The sequence below is a fragment of the Gadus macrocephalus genome, chromosome 11 (assembly GCF_031168955.1).
Source record: "Gadus macrocephalus chromosome 11, ASM3116895v1".
Lineage (NCBI taxonomy): Eukaryota > Metazoa > Chordata > Actinopteri > Gadiformes > Gadidae > Gadus > Gadus macrocephalus.
Window position 1 is genome coordinate 15,810,567 of NC_082392.1, and position 21,805 is coordinate 15,832,371.

General features: G+C 43.4%; 1 protein-coding gene across 1 annotated transcript; it reads right to left on the bottom strand.

The window, feature by feature from the left end:
- Window positions 1-9,935: 9,935 nt before the first annotated feature.
- On the bottom strand, window positions 9,936-14,678 carry trhra (thyrotropin-releasing hormone receptor a). The gene is made up of 2 exons (XM_060065375.1): window positions 13,534-14,678; window positions 9,936-11,701 (listed from the first exon to the last, which is right to left on the bottom strand). Exons 1-2 carry the CDS (start codon window positions 14,338-14,340, stop codon window positions 11,261-11,263), a joined length of 1,248 nt encoding a protein of 415 aa, XP_059921358.1. The 5' UTR covers window positions 14,341-14,678; the 3' UTR covers window positions 9,936-11,260.
- Window positions 14,679-21,805: the final 7,127 nt, after the last annotated feature.

The following is a 21,805-nucleotide window of genomic DNA, read 5'->3' on the forward strand; positions in this document are numbered from 1 at the left end:
ACTTGTTTAGGGTGGCCAGCTCCATTATGAAAGAAAGCCAAGGACCAACTTTTCTATAGTTTATGAGTTTGAAGGTGATATTGGACATGCAGTGCCTTCAGTTAAAGAGGTTAACACACACCGCGCATACCAATGACAAGTGGCCAATAAAGTCGGTGCCTTTCCTTTACCCTGCCTCCACGTCAAAAGCATTACTTTTTCACAAAAAATTCCAAAAAGAAAAATATTTTTAAAGCAATATTTTTCCCGGCGACAATACTTTTTGTCATCAATTTGACGCCATACTAGTAAGGACTTAGTTAAAAAGACAGAAACAAGAACCGTCATCGAAAAACAGTGCCCTCTTTCATTTAGTTCAATGTTGATAAAATAACAACGCATTGAACCTACCCACACGCCACGTGGTTATCTGAAAAGATTTGTTTGGGATATCTGTTCATTGTCTGGTCAAACCTGCCCTTCTCCTAAAAGATTTTTCTTTTCCTCCAGTATCTAAGGACCTGAATATTCCCCCCCCCCCCCCCCAACACACACACACGCACGCACGCACACACACACACACACACACACACACACACACACACACACACACACACACACACACACACACACACACACACACACACACACACACACACACACACACACACACACACACACACACGTGTGCAACCACACATTTAATTCTTTATTTGAATCCACCAATCACATTACAAGAGACAAGATTCAAATATTTCAGAGATAAGATAAGTCATTGTTCAAGGGTACAAAAAACATCTCCTGCGCCACACTGCCAGGCTGCCTATCACTGCTGATATGGAGCAGAACTTTGCTAATTGTTTAGATTTTCTGCTGGAGAGCCCAGCCAGCCTTAACCCACTGAAAACACGGTTGTGGACATGCCCCAAGCTTCCAAAAATAAACACTATTAGCTTGCATTGGTAGCCTAGGTCCCTTAGAATTTCCAGAATGGGCTGGTATTTAAGGATTTTATCGTTGAAAGCCATTTCCATGTACAAATCAAATACACAGCCTATCTCAAGTAAGAGCACTTCCCTTCTGTCTCTGTTTAAAAACACAACATCAGGGGTATTTGGGATGTTACAAAACAAATCAATAGAGCTGTTAAACCATTCCGGCATGATGCGTGAATGTTTGTACATGGTCACATTTTCTAGAGATACTTCCTTAACATTACTGGAAATTAGATCGACAAGTCGGTCATGGCGTGCAATATACAGTCCTTTGTACATAGTACAGCCATTCACAACATGGGCAACTGATTCAAGTTGATGGCCAGAGTGCATTATACAGTGTGGATGGTGGTGTGCAGGATACCATAATGCCAGATTGTATTTGGTAGGTAGCACCTGCAGCCTAGCTTTGGCAGTGAAACAGAGGATGTCCTCCCCAACAGCAGCATTTTTGTACATGGAGTGGGAAGCAGAGTGGTCGGCAAAGTCTAGGCATGCTAGCTTTCCCTGCATTCTAAGTCCAGTCCAGTGTTGTTTGGTCTCTGTTTGTTTTATGTTGAGAAGGAATCTCCTTGCTGTTGTGTTCTGTAGTATGTGTTGTGCCTCGTTGTGATATACAGTTGCCTCTGCGGTTACAGAAGGGTCGGTGACAACTGCATCAGATGCCTGTGGTGCTGTGTGTGAGTTGTGTTGTGTCCATTCCAGTTTGACTGACATTCTGTTGCACAGATCATTTAGGTCCGGCCAGTCCGACCGAACTCCAAAGCCTGCAGCTTGTGTGTCCAGTTTCCCGCTGCTTTTCCTCCCAAAGCCTAAGAAGCTGTCCTGGCCTGCTTTGGCCAGAGGGACCTTCCTCTTCCTGAGGTCCAGCATGAGGGAAGCTCTGGCAAGCTCTCTGACAGTAGCGTCATCATTGTTGACCATGCTGAGGAGGTGTGTCAGCCTGGTAGCAGTGTATACCCATTCCACGTTTGGGACACCCAGCCCCCCCTCTTTACGTGAGAGGAAGATGAGGTCCCGGGTAGAGTGTGAGTTCAGCCCTAGCCATTTTCGGACAGCCTGGACTGTTTTATTGTTCATGTCTTGTAAGACATTTTGCAGGATGTGAACGTTTGCAAAGAGGTGTTGAACCTTTGCAAGGGCCACCTCTCTGATAGCGTCCAGTTTCATGACTACAGGGAGTGGGGAGGAATCAATTAGATCGATTCTGTTCTTATAGGCACTACATAGCTCCTGTGCCTGCTCCCCCCACTCACCCGCAATGTTGATGTTATGGCCAAGATAGGTGTATGACTCTTGGCGTGAGTAGACCCTGATAGGCTGCCCCATTATTGTGAAGGAGGGCGGTTTGTCAGATTTGGCTTTATACCAGCGGTTGCCACCACTGCGTCGCTCATAAAGAGCTGCACACTTGGTGTGCTTCACCTCCAGCTTTGACCAGTGAAGAAATTCATCTGTTCTGGCCAGCATGTTATGCATGACACTCTCGTCTCTGGAGGACACCTCGACATCATCAGCGTAACCCTGAACAGGGTTTGGGGATCTGATATCAGGTGGTGCACACTGAACGAGCCACTTGAGCCACTGGTTAATGGCAAGGATAAAGTTCACCGCACTCCAAGGGCAGCCTGTTTTAATTCCAACCTGGAGCGGAATGGGCTCTGTGAGTTGGTGTCCACAGATTACCTGCAGAAAAGATCCCTTATATACATCCGTTATGAGGTCTGCAAAGGGCTGAGGTAGATGGATCTCCTTCAGTGCATTCAGCATAATTTTGTGGGATAGTGTTCCAAAGGCATCTCTAAAATCTAGGAATACAGTAAAAAGTTTAGATGATTCATGTTTAAAATCATCGACTCCAGTTTTAAGGCAGAACACATGCTCGTTCATACCCTGTCTGGCTATGTAAGCTTTTTGTTTGGGTGAGAGGATGCCTGTGTCCACAAGCCATGGGAGGATGCGGCCAAGCAGACATTTCATAAAGATTTTGTAGACAGTGGGAAGGAGAGAGATGTCTCTCCATGTGGATGGGTCGCTTGGAATATTGTCTTTCTTAGGTATTCTATGGATGAGGGCCCCCTTCCATGATCCTGGCACCTTTCCATTAATCAAACAGGTGTTAAATAAATATGTTAGTATTTGGGTGGACTGGGGTTTTCTGGCTTTGATGGTCTCATATGTCACCCCATCGTATCCACTGGCACTGTTATTGGGCAGGTGGGAAATAACTTTATCTACTTCTTCAAAAGTGAATTTAGCAGTGGATGGATAATAATCCGGGATAACCGTAACACACACACACACACACACACATACACACACACACACACACACACACACACACACACACACACACACACACACACACACACACACACACACACACACACACACACACACACACACACACACACACACACACACACACACACACACACACACACACACACACACACACACTGACTCGCCTCTTTGATTTGTCGTTTGATAAGTGTTCAAAAGAAATGACACCTACAGTGCTAGTGCACGGAACAAGGGAGATTTCTTTGATGACATTCATATCCAGCCTTCTCTTCAGCATCATGGGTTTTAATGGTCAAAGTGAAATGATAAAAAATTCTTAGTAACACCTCTGCCCCTCAGTGCTGACACATTGATTGGTTCGTGGTTCGCCCATCACCCTAATTCTGCTGATATGAGAGCCATCGTTCAATTGCTTTTCCTCTTTTGTTTTATTAATTAAGACTCGGATGAGGATCATACAAAACAATGTCCATAGGCGGGTTCAATTTCAAAAATATAATGCTACCAAATAAAGCATTTAGGTTAGAAAAACAGACATGTATTTGCTTGAAAACTGTCTCACCCAGATGATATTATGATATTCTGTGTAAAAGGCGATATGTGAAAATTTGACGTTTTCTTTTATAAAATACAATTTCCCAAGACTGCAACGAAAAGCAATTTCTTGCCACAGGCAGGAGAGGAAATCAAACACATTTCTATTTCACATTGACAAATACAAATAAAAATAGGATAGGCTTGCTTGTATGTATTTTTTTGTTCCTGGGATTTCCACTGCCGACACCTGTCACTTGAGGTTACCGTCAGCGGCGGTCTACTCAGTAATGCCTGCAGCACCGGGAGCCAGGTGAAGCAGCCTAGAACACGTAACATGGAGCTCCATCCACTGACCCCTGCCTTCCCCTTTCCTTTAGACGGTATTATGTTCTTTTCATGCACACATGCAAGTTGTTTCTAAAAGGGGTCTCCGCTACTCTGAGGCCCAAATACTGTCCATTTCAGCGTTTATTTAATTTTTGTACCAAGAATATCCCTTCATCGTTCTGTCGCCATATTGTGCTCCGCCGCGCTAATGTGTAAAACCTGAGCTCTTTCAGACAAGCGTACATGAGAAGCACTGCGACTCTGGCTTTTGTGATCTCAATCCATAACAGCTGTCGTGTGTCTGTTGTAGGTTGGCATCGCAGTTGCATTAGAGATGAAGAGAGAGATGGAGAGTGGTTCAATGGGCTGCTGAAAAGACGGTGTATCAATAAGAGAACCAGGGGCTCTTAAGAGGATTCTCTATGGGTTTATTCTTATCCATCGTCCATAACATGCCACGGAACCGGAAATTAAAGTTTGGGTGAAACAAGTGATACCTACTCAAATATATATATATATTTATTGACTCAGTGCACTATAAAACATTATGTGGTTTAAATGTATTTGGGGAGAGGGTTAGAATATAGCTATTAAGCACAGGTTGCCATGCAGCCACGCGTGGGGAATTTGAGCTGTTGAAAATTAACCATGATGTGCGTTGTATGGTCAATACACCTGTCATCACTCCCAGCATGTTCTTTACAGAGGTATTATATTGACACACAGTCATTCATGGTAGGAGCTGGTTTGTATGTCTTGTTCAACTATACTGGGCCCAGAATGCTCCATAATCTACCTCTGTAAATATTGGGTTAGTATGAGAATCAGGTCATAATGATGCATCCAAGCTCTCGTGCTTGGATTATTAAGCTGGTTCAACAGACCAAAGGGCTACACATCCACACTTTCCTATCCTGTCATCACAACAGTCACACAATCCTACAGACGGTGTTTGTCAACAATAAAATAGGCCCTTATGTTTTTTTTATATTTGGTCATTTTGTATCCAAAGCAAAGCGATTTGTTGTCAGTGAATGAGCAGGACAGGGTTTATCTTGCTCAAGGATGCATTGTAGCTGCAGGTAGAAATTTGGATCAAACCCAGGACATTTCCCCTGGGAGTCCACCACAAGTCTATCCTGACCCTTATCTCCGGAACAGACCGCTGCACCACGTTCCAGGGAACCTTGTCACCCCGACACCACAACAATCATGGACCAATGATAGTATTAATAACGGTGAGGGCACGTGGCGACGCACCAGATAACTGCTGCCTCGACCAGTTTGACCCTAAAGAATTCTTGCAAATAGGGGCTAGATAACCCTGGGGCTCAATACGCATCCATATGATATTTTTCACACATAGAAAACAGAATCTGGAGTCCCACCTGGGAAAACACACAATCCGTGCTTGTCCAGAATTACACCGAAAAAGAGAGAGAGAGGGAGAGATGGATTGCTCAAACAAATTCTCAAAGTTCCCTGCGCAAAATATCTTCAACAAGTTACACCAATCGTAGTGAGTCCAGTTAATTACTGGAAGTCAGACCATCCCCCTTATAACGCCATTGTCCTATTTTTAACAGCATGGATGTAGTTGACTCATATATGGCTGTAATTGGACGGATCCAGGATTTCCGGCCATACATTTAGGAGTGGATATAAGGCACTCGGGAGTCCTTGTTAGCACAACTGGCATGTTGAACAGAGTCCTCAAGCTCTACAATTCGATTCCACTCATAACCATTTGGGTGGAATCACATAGGGACCTTCCTAGCACACACACGCACACACCGGCTCATGCATACACGCTCATGCACACACACAAACACACAAACAAAGAAAAACACAAACACACAAACCCCTACACAACATCTTAGTTAGCCATTCCAAGATCTTAATCTGGTATAGTTGAAATTAACATGAACAAATGAGTCCTGATTAAGACTTAAGCCTTAGGTTTTGCGTGCCAACTTTGGTGACTTGGTTGTATATCGTAAACAGGATGAGCTTTTTAGGTTGACTGATACATTCCACCCCCTAGAGTCAATATTGGGGAAGCTAAGCCACTCCATGTCTCGAATGTCATTGATGCCATTGAAGTGTGTATGATGGTCGGGCGGGACGTTTGTGGTGCTACGTTTGTTTGCATGAGTGTATGCACATGCGTGCGTTTGTGTGTGAGTATGTGTTTGTGTGTGTGTGTGTGTGTGTTTCTGTGAGTGCGATTGTGTGCATGTGTGTGTAGCCATATGGCTGCGTGTATGTGTTTGTGCATGTGTATTTGTATATGCATGTGTGTGTGCGTGTGTGTGTGTGTGTGTGTGTGTGTGTGTGTGTGTGTGTGTGTGTGTGTGTGTGTGTGTGTGTGTGTGTTTGTGCGTATTTGTGTGTGTGTGAGTGAGGTGGGAGGAGATGCACATCACGGACAGTTCAGATGAACCCAGCCCTCCACGGTGGATTGATGTTTCTCCTTAGGTTTGATACGGTTGTGTCGTTTTTTTCTGCTCGATAGCGGATGCTGTGATAACCATCAAGTGTCTCAGTGTACTGTCTGACCAGGTCAAGAAAGACCATCGCCAAAATGCCTGGAGCCCACAGATAGGCCCTGGACAGTTTTACTGGCTTACAAAAGACAACATTATTATTTCTCTACAATGATTCGCTCAGTATTGGAGCACCATTTGGCTGTTATGAAAATGCAATTGACAATGCAATGCAACATTGATTTTAACCTTCTTTAGATTTTTATACAAGGTTGGTAGTTTAAAGTTGCAATGCAAAACCACACACACCAACCCATTTCTAATACCGGTATACAAGTCATGCATCCCTTGATGTCATTATACTCAGCATAATTTGCAGTAATACAAGCTAAACAGTCTATTATATATTACTGCCCAAGGTCGTCAACTGATTCAGGAAAAAATCCATTAGGAACATAGCCTATCTGTGCTTTTATAATTAATGTGCAATCTGCTGACTGCACCGTGTTGAGGGATAGGTGTTGTTTACCCTCTTTGTCAGAAAGATGAACGGTCAGCCATTTAGCTTCTATACAAGTGGAAGGTGGATGCCTGCTAAATGAGCCCATTGCCATTGTTTTATTGACACAGCTGTTTGTCCATTACCGACTCTGGTTCTTTGGCTTTCTTGATGATTTTGAACTGGCCGACAACTCGGTTTCACCATTTGAGGATCTCTAAACCATAGAAAAAAGAATCCACTGCCCCAAACTCAAAATCCACTGCCTTTACTATATGCTCTACTACTTTATACTCTACTGAATGCTGTACTGAATGATCTACTGAATGCTGTACTGAATGCTGTACTGATGCTCTGCTGAATGCTGTACTGAATGCTCTATGCGGGAATGCTTTACTATATGCTCTTCTTTATACTCTACTGAATGCTGTACATGGTCTTTCTATCACTTCGGGAGAACAGCCAGGTGTTGATCAAGGACTCAGATGCGACCTGATCTCATGCTACCCCCAAGCGCCACCTGTTCACGCAGGTCAACTTCATGTCATGCTACCGGGGCATTTGATTTACAACAAGTATACCTGCATCTCCACCACCAGATGGGCCTGGCGGCTGTGGCTCACAGAATCCGCTGAAGCAAGAACAAAGAATCGATGTTTAATAAGGGCTACTTTCAGGACTGTGACAGTGACCTCTTCACACTGATAAGCTTCCGTGGAGGGTGGACTTTGAAAACCACCCTCAATCAAACATGTAGGACCCCTTCAAGTACTATATCCTGTCAATGGTCATAGTGCATGGCCGTATCGGATGGATCGCTGACGTTTGTGTTTAGTCACACTCTGTAGGATTGGAAAGAGGATATGTTGTTGGAGGGCAGTTAATCCTTCAAATTATTGAAGAATAACTCCTCCAACCACAACGGATACCTGCAAATCCCCCTGCAGATTAGCAGGTGCCAGGAAAACGTCTAAAAAATATTAATCAGACGGAGTCGGAGAACCCCCAGCTAAGACGGATCAGGTAATTACGGTCTAATCGGCGAATCATCTAGTGTGCGTGTTTGTGCATGTGTGTCCATGTGTGTGGGCTTTTTGTGCCTTTGTGTGTGTATGTGCCTGAGTGTGTGTGTGTGTGTTTGTTTTGGCATCAGGTATTATCTAGCAATATAAATACATTTATCCCCGGGATATTACAATGTTGAGTGAATTGATAACCAGGAGACGTGTCTTTGATTATTAATGGCCCCAAACACTCCATGTGTCACACAGAGCCGTCTTTGTCTGATTCATGGTGGCGACAGGGACCCCATCGCTTCATCACCCCTCTGCTTGATAGATGATTGTGGGGTAGACGGAGGACGAGGAAGAGGAGGAAGAGGAGCCAGCCAACAGTGCAAGAATGTTAATCTGTTGTGTAATTAATTGGCACGGCACCACAAACATCTGTATTCAATTTATTATCGACAAATTACCATACGGAATACAAAATAAAGCTCACACACAACAGAACAACAAAAGCTGAACTGTGTCACACCGCAAAAAAAGCAATCTCTTCAGAGACCTGCCGGTGAGATTGTTGAGCCATTGACGTGATCACAGCACACAAAGCTCTGAGGTCATGCTGGCAACACAGCGGAGCGGAACATAATGAACAAGATTGAAATAAGAACCTTGTTTTTTTCCCCACATAAATAAAAAGCAATTGCACATTTTTGTCTCCTGTTGGAAATCCAAGTGATTAGACTACAGGAGTGAATGAAAGTGCACGACTGAGAGGTATATAGGCTACTTTACAAAGGTACAGACTTCCAAAACCTTTTTTTTTCCTTAGAGATTAATAACCATGGATGATTTGTTTGGAATCAGAGGATGAACATATTGATCAGAAGAACATTTCAAAGATAATGTTTTAAAAATAACTGACAAGTCTCCAGGGTCTCCTGGGTTGAGGAGAACTGTATTCCACACATACAGTTCCATGCATACAATTCAAGCTATTTCCGAGTACACACAAAAGGCTAAAGTAACACTGTTCATAACAGATTGATTATTTTCATTCAGTAACAATCACGCCTATTAAGGATTCACTACCTTGTAGGTTCTCTCTCTCTCCTTCTCTCTATATGTATATTAGGTCCCGACCGATATTGATTTTTGAGTGCCGATGCCGATTATTTTCAGAGAAAAATTACGATTACGATTTAATCGGCCGATTAAAAAAAAAAAAAAAAAAAGCATATAAAATGTAGTTTTTGATACCTTAAACACTTTTGACGAATATGTGAATTGAATGCAGAACCTTTGAGTGTTTTAGAATACATTTACAGTCAAAAATTAGCGTAATTTAAAATGTAAAATAAATAACTAACTCCCAATGTGCTGCGCTCGTGAGCAGTGACTAACACGTGTGTGCTGAGCAGTATGGTATCACCGTTAGAGTCTACAGTATAACATGGCCTGGGACCTAAAGAAAAACAGGCACAACATGCTCAAACAACGCGTCTTGTGTACATTGGTGAGGTGAGCGCGCAGCTGCCTGAGCGAGCGTGCTTTCATGTTGTACGGTAAAATTCAATCTCCTCTTTTTTACTCCAGCTAAAGTTGTTAGTTAGCTCGGCGAGTTGGAGCGCAATCTGCAGGATACTAAGCGCAATAACATTTCTATAAAAAATAAAAATAAAAATAAAAATAAATAAAATAAATCGGTTGTAATCTGCGTCTTTTTGGAAGATGTCGATTATTTTCAAAAAGGCTATAATCGGCCGATTAAATCGGCAGGCCGATGAATCGGTCGGGCCCTAATGTATATATACATATATATAAGCCTACAGTTAAATAAATCCCATTTAAAAATATTAAATGTTATAAATGTAATGACGTCGATACACTGAAGTACAACAACATTTCACAGTTATGGCACAGTGTCAGTGTATACAGTATATACAATCCATCCATGTGACTTGACAACCTCACTTTTCTCGAGATAAAGACTCAAGTTTTACTCTCTGCACTTAACCCTTACATGTTCATTACACCTAACGTTGAACCAACGCTTTGGTAGCTATTGTAAGAGCCGCTTTATTAAAAAGGCTTTTCCCTCACCAGCCTGAAAGTTTGTGCTCTGGTTTCTGCTAAATATTACTTTGAGCGTGCCGAAGACAAATTATATATTATATTTGAGACGAGTGAATGTGAGTGAGTCTCTCATTCCATTTAATGTAATTGTACATTTTTTGTTTTAAATGTTGTTAACTAAATCTTTGTTTCATGCACCAACCAAGAACATTCAGAATTACATATTGATTTGGCAACGTCTCTATGTTTTCCATCACATCTTATAAAGAAACAGTATGCCTAAAGGACAGAAAAGCAACAAGAACGGCATCAATTTAGCGGTCATACTTTGCTTCCTGTGCCCACTAATGGGATCTGATGGGGCCAAAATGTAACCTCTAGGACAGTGGTCACCAACACAGTGCCCGCGGGCACCATGGCGCCCGCAAGGACCACATGAGGCGCCCGCAGGCCTGCTCTAAAAATAGCACTACTCATTCTTGAACAACTCTTTCCCACCTTTTTTAAGTCATTGTTGATAATTATTGTGAGAAATCATTAACATGACTTAATTAATTAACATGTCTTCATATAGATGACTATCATTAATCATTAATATTAATATATAACTAAAGGCAAACTGAGCAAATTTGTTATTTCAGAAGAGTGTACCTTCGTATGACTCCTGCTCTAGGATTTGTTCGGGAACATTTCTTTAATCTTTGTTCTTTCTGTGTGCTTTTTCATAATAACTACTGTAAGGAGGCCATGGCAGGGTTAAAAATAATTGGCATCATTGAAGAAAATATTAAATACATTTTGGTATACATCCCAATTGGTGATGGCTAATCAACATAAGTACCAGGGTTTTAGCTTAGAACATTCTCTATTTCAATGAGAAGCTCTGGGAACTGAAGGCCACTGGAAGCAGTTCTTCAATATTATTATACAGTAAATCAATTGTAACTCGAAGTAGCGTAAAAAGTGGGCATAAACGTCATGTTTCTTCAAGAGAACATGGCAGCTGTCATCTACAGGTTAAAATATATTAATATTTATTTTAATAATTTTCTTCAGTCAGGCCTTTACAACACTCGATGACAGGTGGGGCTCCTCATAAGACATCTTGTGATTGGCAGGCAATATGCTCCTGGGCAGGAAGTGATCGGTGGGCCTGGCCAGCTCATCCATCTCTGTGGTGAAGTGGTCAGGGCTCTCCCCATTGGACGTCTCCTTAATGACGCTGTAGGTCAGCTGTACGCTACAGGATGCCGGCTTCGGGGCCCGCCGGGCGCCGCAGTGGCACAGCTTCTTGAACGCGGCTCTAAACTTCTGCGACATTGCGTTGTAAATGACCGGGTTGATGGCGCTGTTCAGGTAGATGCACAGCCGGCAGAAGAGCAGGAAGTTTGTGTCCTGGTACACAGTGTGCAGGAAGGAGTTCACCACCACCAGGGTCCGGTACGGCATCCATAGCAACGCAAATAGGACGACGACCACAGCCAACATCTTGGTCACCTGGTGAAACGCATGGACATGAAGATACTTAACACTTGGTGAACGTTTAATTAAACAGCACGTATGCAGAATAAGGAAAATAGACTTTTTCTGGACAATTTGTTAGAACAAGAAAGCACTTTCGGCAATCGTTCAAATAATTTAAACGGGCTGCAGGTATGTTTTGATATTTGCAAAGAGAGAGAGCAAAACGAGTTTTGAAGCTAAACAACCAAAATCCTTGCCACTCCCCTCTTTGCTCTGTCCGTCCCTATGTTTCTCTGCTAGGGATAACTGCATTTCACACAGCTGTCATTGACAGGCAGGGGATACCCTGATTGGTCAGAAATGAGCCTAAAGGCACAGTCAACTTCTCACAGCCCATTTCACTGATAACAGCTGACTGATGACTATGCCTTTTGTAACACATTCCATCAGAGCTCTTACATCTGACCTTTAATTTATTTCCTGCAATAGGTCAAAGGTTTTCTCAAACCATCCTTGACGGAAGTATCCACATCCTAGCTTATCCCTCTGGTTATTTCAAGAGCTGTTGTGTTGTCTCTTCTATTAAGGTCTTCATTTGGAAGATGTGCAAATAAATAAGAAATATAAACAGTGATTCATGCGTTGAATATTTATTCATTGCTTATTAAATTTGTATTTCTTTCCATAAGAAGGAAGGTGCTATAATTAACCAGGCAGAACTACTGATATGGGGTCGGAGTCGCTGCGCTACTGATCTGTATCTAATTGTATTAGGTTTGGACCCATATCAAATTTTGACCTTTTTGCTGATTCTATAAATGGCTGGCAAACGGATTGCCCCTGCACATAATAGCCAATAACTGCACACTAGTTAACAAAATCTGTTATTTTCCAAGTATAGATTAATGTACATCTGCATGTGTGTGTGTTTGTATGTGTATGTATGTGTGTGTGTGTGTGTGTGTGTGTGTGTGTGTGTGTGTGTGTGTGTGTGTGTGTGTGTGTGTGTGTGTGTGTGTGTGTGTGTGTGTGTGTGTGTGTGTGTGTGTGTGTGTGTGTGTATGTGTGTGTGTGTGTGTGTGTGTGTGTGCGTGTGTTTGTGCATGCGCGCTATGTGCGTGCATGTGTATGTGTTGGGGAATGTGTCCAGACATATCAATGCATGTTTGCGTTTCCATTATTCCGGAAAATTCTACAAAGGAAAAAAAAAAACAGCCTCAGGTGTACTGTTTATATAGAAAGTGAGGTTACAGAGAAGGTGGGTTAGCTGCTCACACTGGCAAATCAGATCATCAGCATAGAGCCCCTTCAGGGAACCACACCCCCACCCCTGTCATTCCAGAAGCTGATCTGATAAGCAATCTGCAACATAAATCACAGGCCTGACAAATGGTTGCTGTGGTTTTACAACTGTTTCCTCACTGTGTCTTAACTTTACACTGAACAATATAAAATATGAATACATGGGAGAGGAATAAACATGGCTTAGAGACAGATTGGTAGATACACTGATGCATTGTATGCATTTTTAACAGTTTGTTTTTCGCAACACTGCACACACACAGATATAGGGAGGGAGACACAGACACAGACATAGGGAGAGAGACAGAGACAGAGACAGAAACAGACAGATCAAGGGAAAGAGAAAGAGTGGAGAGAGAGAGAGAGAGAGAGAGAGAGAGAGAGAGAGAGAGAGAGAGAGAGAGAGAGAGAGAGAGAGAGATAGACAGAGACAGAGACAGAGAGAGACAGAGACAGAGACAGACAGGACGGAGACAGAGATAGAGATAGAGAGAAATAGGTAGTGAACGACATACAAGAGAAGGTCAACACAAAGCAAAGGTAATTAACAAACAAGGGCCCACCTGTTTACGGGACGCAGCTGTTGTACTGCTAGAAGTATTTGTACTAGTGATGATCCTCCCTCCCTGCAGCTCCTTCTTCCATTTCTTCGTTTTTTCCTTGGGGTCTGAAGGCAGCGGATTCAGGATGAGAATCTTTGCAATAAGTCCGTACAGGATGGTGGCCAACATGAGTGGCAGCACGTAAAAGACCGCGAAGTCCGTGAAGTAAATCGGCAGATAGTAATTTCGGGACACTTTGTACGCGCAGGTGACGAGAACGACGTTGTCATAAACTAATTCCTTAGTGTCTGAGAGGAAAAACCACATGACACAGTAGACCGAGGTTAGAGCCCACACTACTATGATGATCTTTTTCGCCCTGGAAAGAGTGCACAAGAACTGCGCTTTTATGGGGTGGCAAATTGCGATATAGCGCTCCACGGTGAACGCCGTGATGGAGCACGAAGACGCATTGATGCCCAGGTACTGGAAATAAGTAATGCCCAGGCACCCCACGTAGCCGTACACCCACTCTCCGTAAACGGCCTCTGAGATGTTGGGCAGACCCGCAGCGGTCAGGACCATGAGGTCCGCCACGGCCAGGCTCACCAGGTAACAGTTGGTCGGGGTCCGCATGTGTTTGGTGGTGAGCACCACCATGATCACCATGACGTTCCCCACGATGCCCACCCCGCAGATCAGAGACACTAGGAAGATGCTGGCCACTTTGTATTCGATGCTGTAATCGGTCCACATGCCAAGGGTCTGGTTGTCCTGCACCAGCGTGTCATTGTCCGCAGCTATGTTATCAAGAGTTATGTTATCCATGATGGAGTGTTAGTAAGCCTGTGTCTGATTTGGCTGACATTTAAGAGTGCACTTTAAAAAACGTCAGATGAAGTCCTAGGTCTATAAAGTCCGGAAGGAACGAGGTTTGGAATCCAAGATCATTATTGCAACCAATAAAAAAGTCTCAATATGTTTTCCTATATCCTTCGAAATCTATAATCCAGAACGAGGGTGTGAAACAATATCCCATGTCAAAATACGCTCTCCGAGGTTGAGCCTTGTTCTTGAAGTTTGCACTCAGAGTTCTCGGTGCGTGTTGCGCCTCCCAGCTCCGCTCCTGCCCGACTGATCACACAGTCTAGACATGAGTGAGCGCTCCTGGAGGAAAGGCTTCCTGTAGCGACATCTGGGCTCGGAGGGACAACACTTCATCCCACGAGACTCGTGGATAGGGGGGCCCCCCACAATAGTTTCTTTATAGATACATTGGTTGTATTCAATGACTCTCAGACTGTGAATATAGGCACCTTGCACTAAGTTAACGTGTGGTGTATTATGGTTTGATGCATGATTGCAACAGGCCTATGTGGAGAAATTCATAGTCATTTTATAATTTAACAATGCATGGTGCATTTTTTTTTTTTTTTTAAGTACATAGATATCCTATAAGGCCTACTCCCCTTGTGAACAGCAATGACGCGCAAAATGCTCAAATGAAAATAACCAAAGATTACCCTTCAAACTGTTTTACTTTATTCAAACAGTAACCGGGAATAATTATCTTCAATGAAACCTCAACAGTGCTGTTTCCGTTTATAATGAATATTGTGAGAAAACGTCCCAGTCATGTCCCATACAAAATAGGCCTACTGTCCATATGGAGAGTGTGCAGATCTGCATCGGCCTATTGGCCATAAAGAAGAGATACGATTTGTTGAAATGGGCGTCGAGCCTTCCAAATGCAACAGCTTCCAAATGCAATTCCATCACACATATCGACCCATGAGGTCGTTTTGCTGTTTAATCTAAGCAATTCATCCAAAAGTGAGGCAGATGTGCACCTGCTATTTCTGGTGTTTAACATACACACACCGCACCAAAACACACGCACAGGCACGCACACGCGCACACACACACACACACACACACGCGCGCGCGCACACGCACACGCGCACGCACACGCGCGCGCACACACACACACACACACACACACACACACACACACACACACACACACACACACACACACACACACACACACACACACACACACACACACACACACACATCCCACTTTTCCGTGCGTCATACGATCCTGGGACCACACAATGTTCTGTGACGTTTAAGAGGAACAACAGGGCTCCGCGGATGTTTTAGTGGTTCACTTGTCCCCCGGGGTCCCAGAAGTACACACACCTGTATATTAGACAGGCGGAAGTCCCTCCGCGCCCCCGAGTGCCTCACTTATACCCCAGGGGCACTCGAGGTAGAGACCTGTCCTTTATTAGACTAGACGGCGTGCTCTTATTTGAACATCGCTTTCACAGCGGGTCACGGAGACAATCATTTGAGCTATGAAATAAAAGTAGGCCTAGCCAAAATGGTGACAATTTCCCATTTTCCCCTGCATGCATCCATTAACACCCTTAGCTTATTCTGACGCCCGCCTACTTGGTACGTGGGCTGTGGTGTGTGTGCACGTTTGTACAATGGTTCGAACTCAAGAGGCATAATTGTTAGATCACGTGATTCATTAATTCAATGTAATTAGCTTTCTTTCTGTGCATGGATGCCACACAGCTCGCAAAGGAATGCACCCAGGCGCGATATTTTCGGCGCTGTGTTTTCTTGCGTTTGTATGTGTGTGTGTGTGTGTGTGTGTGTGTGTGTGTGTGTGTGTGTGTGTGTGTGTGTGTGTGTGTGTGTGTGTGTGTGTGTGTGTGTGTGTGTGTGTGTGTGTGTTTGTATGTGTATGTGTGTGTGTGTGTGTGTGTGTGTGTGTGTGTGTGTGTGTGTGTGTGTGTGTGTGTGTGTGTGTGTGGGTGTGTGTGGTGTTTGTGTGCACGCGTGTGTGTGTGTTGTTTGCATGGATGTTACAGTTTTCCAGAACAACCCTAATTTAAGTTTGCAAATTGCGAGTTCCGGATGTTGACACTTGCCTCCCAGGAGAGGGCGAGAAATAGACAAATCCTTTTTGTGTATTTAAACACAATCCATTGAATGGAAATGCATCAGCAAAAGGCCTTAAAATACAATGGTTGTCGAACAGATACATGTTTCTATCTTTGAGCTATGTCTTCGTCATTTCTTGCATAGGGCATACTTTATTTTTAAATAACCATTTAAACAGATTTCGCATGGTAAGCATTCGGATGAAGCAAAGGATCTTTGCAGCCATGAGATGCATTGAGCGCAGCATTGGATGATAAGTAACAACGGTCAGCAGCTATTTCTTTTATTTCTAAGCTTTGATTGATATTGTTGATGTGTATAGGATTATTTAGGCCTAATAGCTTAATTCGTTATAGCCTATTATTCCCCCCTTAAAGATCGAAGCCCTCATTTTGAAATGTTGGCGGGTCTATTATACATGCCTGTTCATTTATAATTCAAGATACAATTAATGTTGAGTAATTAGTAATCAGATTTCAGTTCATTTATAACTGTACCAACGAAACCAACCGTCGTAATTAATATAATTAATGGGGAATCAACAACAACTTATTACAACTCAACACCTATTGCTAGGAGGATGCTTCGTACAGCAATGGTCTTTCACTGCCACCTCGTGGTGAGGAAGTGAAATGTCTATTTAGGGAGTTCACACCAAACATTAAATCATGCATACACACGTATGGGCGCACGCACGCAGACAGACAGACAGACAGACAGACAGACAGACAGACAGACAGACAGACAGACAGACAGACAGACAGACAGACAGACAGACAGACAGACAGACAGACAGACAGACAGACAGACAGACAGACAGACAGACAGACAGACAGACAGACAGACAGACAGACAGACAGACGCACGCACCCCCCCCCCACACACACACACATACACATACACACAAGCATACATACCAACATACATGCATTTATGTTTGCGTGTGTGTGTGTGTGTGAGTGTGTGTTTGTGGGGGGTGTGAGTGTGGTTGTGCGTGTGTGAGTGTGTGTGTGTGTGTGTGTGTGTGTGTGTGTGTGTGTGTGTGTGTGTGTGTGTGTGTGTGTGTGTGTGTGTGTGTGTGTGTGTGTGTGTGTGTGTGTGTGTGTGTGTGTGTGTGTGTGTACATAAAGTAATAATATATAGAGTTTGGTTATGTATCTCACTATTTACTTGTGAAACATATGGACTGTCTCTCATGTATATTTCTTACTTCAATGCCAAAATTGTGATAATAATTGATGTTTTTCTTACCATTGCCAGCAGCCCACTTAGTATTTGGCATGTTTTGCTTCCTCTAAGTATAAATGGTAGATTTGGCCTCAAGTCAACCTTCTAATTTACCTAATGAACAAAATGCCCACCTTCCTGTTTCAAAGGCAAAACTACTCTGGCCTGAATCACTATTCAGTTCATGCAACAGCACTGGAATTGAACTTCAACACAATTCTTAAAGTCAAAACAACGTTTAGACATGTATTTTGGTATCCAGAGGCCAGGACTTTTTTGTAAGTGGACATTTTAGCTAGGTGAGGAGGAGGGGGGGGGGGGGGGGGGGCGGTTGAGGCTATATGATATCAGTGAAAGCTATTAAAGTAATGGCTATGCGAGGCAAGTAGTAGTATGGCGGAAGCCAGAGGACCAGTAAGCCATTCATCAATAAATTAAGACAAAAAGAGTAAGAGTATCTCAGTGTAGATAATCAATTCATTTTGAAATGCAAGTCATTGAACAGAAGACCATTTCATTTAAATTACTCTTTGTCTAAATGGGCACACACACACACAGACCACAGACACAGATGGACGCATGCACACATAGACAGGCGCCCAAGCTAAGCCACAATTAGCACCCTGAAGTGTACGTTTAGTCACAGACCTATTGACACAATTATGGCAGCCAATTGTCAATAAACCACTCAGTAGTGGGCACTTAATATTTCATGGAGCCGTTTGCTGCTCTCTAACTCCTTCCCAACATCCCTGAAATCCCCCATCCTCTCAGCCTTCCAGTCTGCCTTCCTTTCCCCTTCTCCTGCACTCCTCTCTCTCTCTCTCTGTCGCTCTCTCTCTCTGTCTCTCTCTCTCACTCTATCTCTCGCTCTGTCTCGCTGTCTAACCCCATGTCAACCAGCCGTCTTCCCCTTTCTCCCTCTGCAAGGCTTTTTAAACGCAACCGTAGCGTTTTAGCCTCCTAAACAATGCTGGAGTACACTGCCGTCTCCTTATTAATATTCTACTCGGCCATGTGGCTTCAGAGGGTCTGCTGCAGCATTTAGTGGTAGCACCGTTCGTAGGCCGCCTTGACAGTGTACACGAGCATGGAATGAATGACATTTTGTGTAGATGTGACGTATGTGTAGAGACCTAATGCTGTGAACCCAAATGTAGTGGTGGATACATGGTGAATCCATATATTTTTACATGTAATAAAGTTGATCTCTGTACGTCTCTCATCACTTCTAACATCCTGTCTCTCACTCTCCAGTCAAAGTAAAGGCAGGCTTATTTATTCATCCCATTTTCACAATGACGGTCTCTTCAGGGGCTTCAGGGGTCTACGTTAGAATGAATTCTGACAGGGCCATAACCCCATATCCCTTCAGTCCTCATGAGGGAAGAGCAAAAACTGTGGGGGGTAAAAATAACAAAGAGACACAAAAGCATAGCATCGTCGTCGAGGATGTCATGAGTTCAATAGAAAGCAAGCCACAGGTCATACATAATGTCATTTTAACAATTCAAATAGGCTTACATTTATAAAAGTCATTAGACAGCCAAAACCATGAAGGCTGAGAAGTAAGTCTTTCAGGTGCCTTGGTTGCATGACGATTGTTAAAAACACAAAACAGAGGCCAGTATGAAACAAGGATGGAAGCAGCAGGAGACCTCTGTTCTAAATGGTAGCTCAGAACTAATGATAATGCTGAGTAAAAGAGTGCTGGCCCCAATTTCCAGTCTTTCTTGTGACACTTTTGTTCGCTGTACCAGAGAGCCTGCATGGGGTAAGATCCTGATGTCAAGGGAAGGCCAATCACAATTCCGGGCTGACAACAAGCTGTTCTCGGGCAGATTGGTCTTGACACGATTCGAGTGGGCAGATCGGGACACTCGGGTCGACCAATGGGCGGCTGCAATCATAAATTTGAATGCAAACGAAAGTACGGTATATACCCTATGGCTACTGGTCCACAGCGAATGCAGGTCCAAGTATAGAGAGCAATTCAGTGCTTAAAAATAGAAGTAGTAGCCACCATACCTCTGTCTGGGCTGTATGGGGTGGTAAATCTGTTGGAAGCTTGCAAATCTGGGGGTCAGTAATACCTTTAACAGAGCTTCACAGCGTGTCAAGCTGGACCACATGCCACAACCAGGGATGCGATGAAACGACCACGAGTGCATCGGTGTTGGGTAGGTTTAATCAGATACAGGGTTGATGTAGTGCCACCTGTAAAGGCTAATCTAATGTTGTGATGAGCCACGGAGACACACTCCCTGGAGACGATAGTGAGGGCTGACCGAATAAAAGTGTAAACAAGAAGGATCGGTTTTGGAGCCATCCTCTGATATCCGCCAGCCCTTCTCCGCACAGTAGGAGCCTGTTTCACAGATAAGACGCTCCATAGATAACCTTGTGAGACCGTCTTGATCTGACAAGTTCACATTCTATTTCTCTCTGCAGATCACTCTAGTCTGGATCGCGGTTGTAAGAATTTAAAAAAAAATGCTAAATGATATAGGAAACAAATCAATGCTGGCAGGGACTTCCAGTTAGAAGAACTGGCACAGCAATCTGCAACAATGGCTTTAGAAAGCTAAGGTTTTGAAACAATGGTGGCGCCCAACCTTGGTGTAGCAATCCACAGATCCGTTTAGTTTTTCTCGATTGCTTGAGCACAATTTTCAAAAACAGGGCCTGTGTTTTCAAAACACTACACACAATTAGCACAACCACACACCCAATTAGCAAAACACTACAGATCCTTTGCAAAATTAAACACTCCTGTAAAAACTATACACTTCTTTTTAAAAACCACACTTTGTTACTATATGAAACACACACGTTTCACATTACTATACTCTGTTTGCACGAGTTACACTCTGCTGTGATAAACCTAAAACACTTTTAGCACTTCTACTTCCCTATGATTAGAGTAGGCTACTATCAACAAAGTACAAATATAATGTAAATTCACCAAACAATACACAAGACCAATGTTGCAGACTGAAGAAACTCATTTATTTCTCAACACGCCCAAAATGTTGACATAGAGATTCATAATACTGTAATCAAACGTCACTTTACGTATTGTAAGTTAAAAAACAACAACTAGACATTGTCTCTTCGCCTAGCAGGATCTGGCCAGAGAATTTCATCAACATCTCAGGCAATGTTGTCATTAGCAAGACACCTTGGAAAGAAACGTCTTGAATGACGAATCCATCCTTGCATTGCTGCTACCTCCATCTGGTCACAGGCCTCCTCCATGGCTTGGATGAGGGGTACCTCAGCCTGGAGACGGAGATCATATACCTTCCACCGCCATGCCGAGAAAAACTCTTCTGTAGGGTTGAGGAATGGAGAGTATGGTGGAAGATATAAGACGGTGAAATGTGGATGTTGCTGAAACCAGTTCTGAACCAGAGCAGAGCGATGGAAAGACACATTGTCCCAGACAACAATGTATTGCATATGATTCATTTGATTTGCTGCTGTTATGTTGCGCAATTGGTCCAAGAATGCAAGTACGAGTGCTGTGTTGTAAGCGCCCATATGGGCATGGCGGTGGAGGACCCCATTCTGTGTAATGGCTGCACAGAGTGTTATATTACCCCCACGTTGCCCTGGGACATTGACTATAGCCCTGTGGCCAATGATGTTTCTTCCCCTCCTTCGTGTTCTCGTCAGGTTGAACCCAGCCTCATCTACGTAAATGAACTCATGCTGGATCTCCTCTCCATCCATTCGTAAAACTCTCTGAAAAACAGTGTCCGGCAAAATTGTGTAGTTCAGTGTAGATCTAGTATACATATTACAGTACAGTAAAAAAAACTGAGACAGTATGCAAGATCACACTGCTAAAGTGAATACATACCTCTGCATAATCATGCCGCAGTCGTTTTACCCTTTCGGAATTGCGCTCGAAAGGCACTCGATGAATTTGCTTCATTTGAATACGTTTCTTTTTTAGGATGCGTGCCAGTGTTGATGTTGAGACCTGATGGATTTCATTGAAAATGGCGTGGTTATTGACAATGTTAGCTTGGAGCTGCTCGAGTGTTATAGCATTGTTGGCCAAAACCATGTTTACTATCTCCCTCTCTTGCTGTTCTGT

Coding starts and splice junctions, on each gene's coding strand:
- trhra (XM_060065375.1), bottom strand. CDS start 14,340: ATGGATAACATAACTCTTGATAACATAGCTGCGGACAATGACACGCTG. Junction 11,702..13,533: donor CAGCTGCGTCCCGTAAACAG/GTGGGCCCTTGT, acceptor GCGTTTCACCAG/GTGACCAAGATGTTGGCTGT.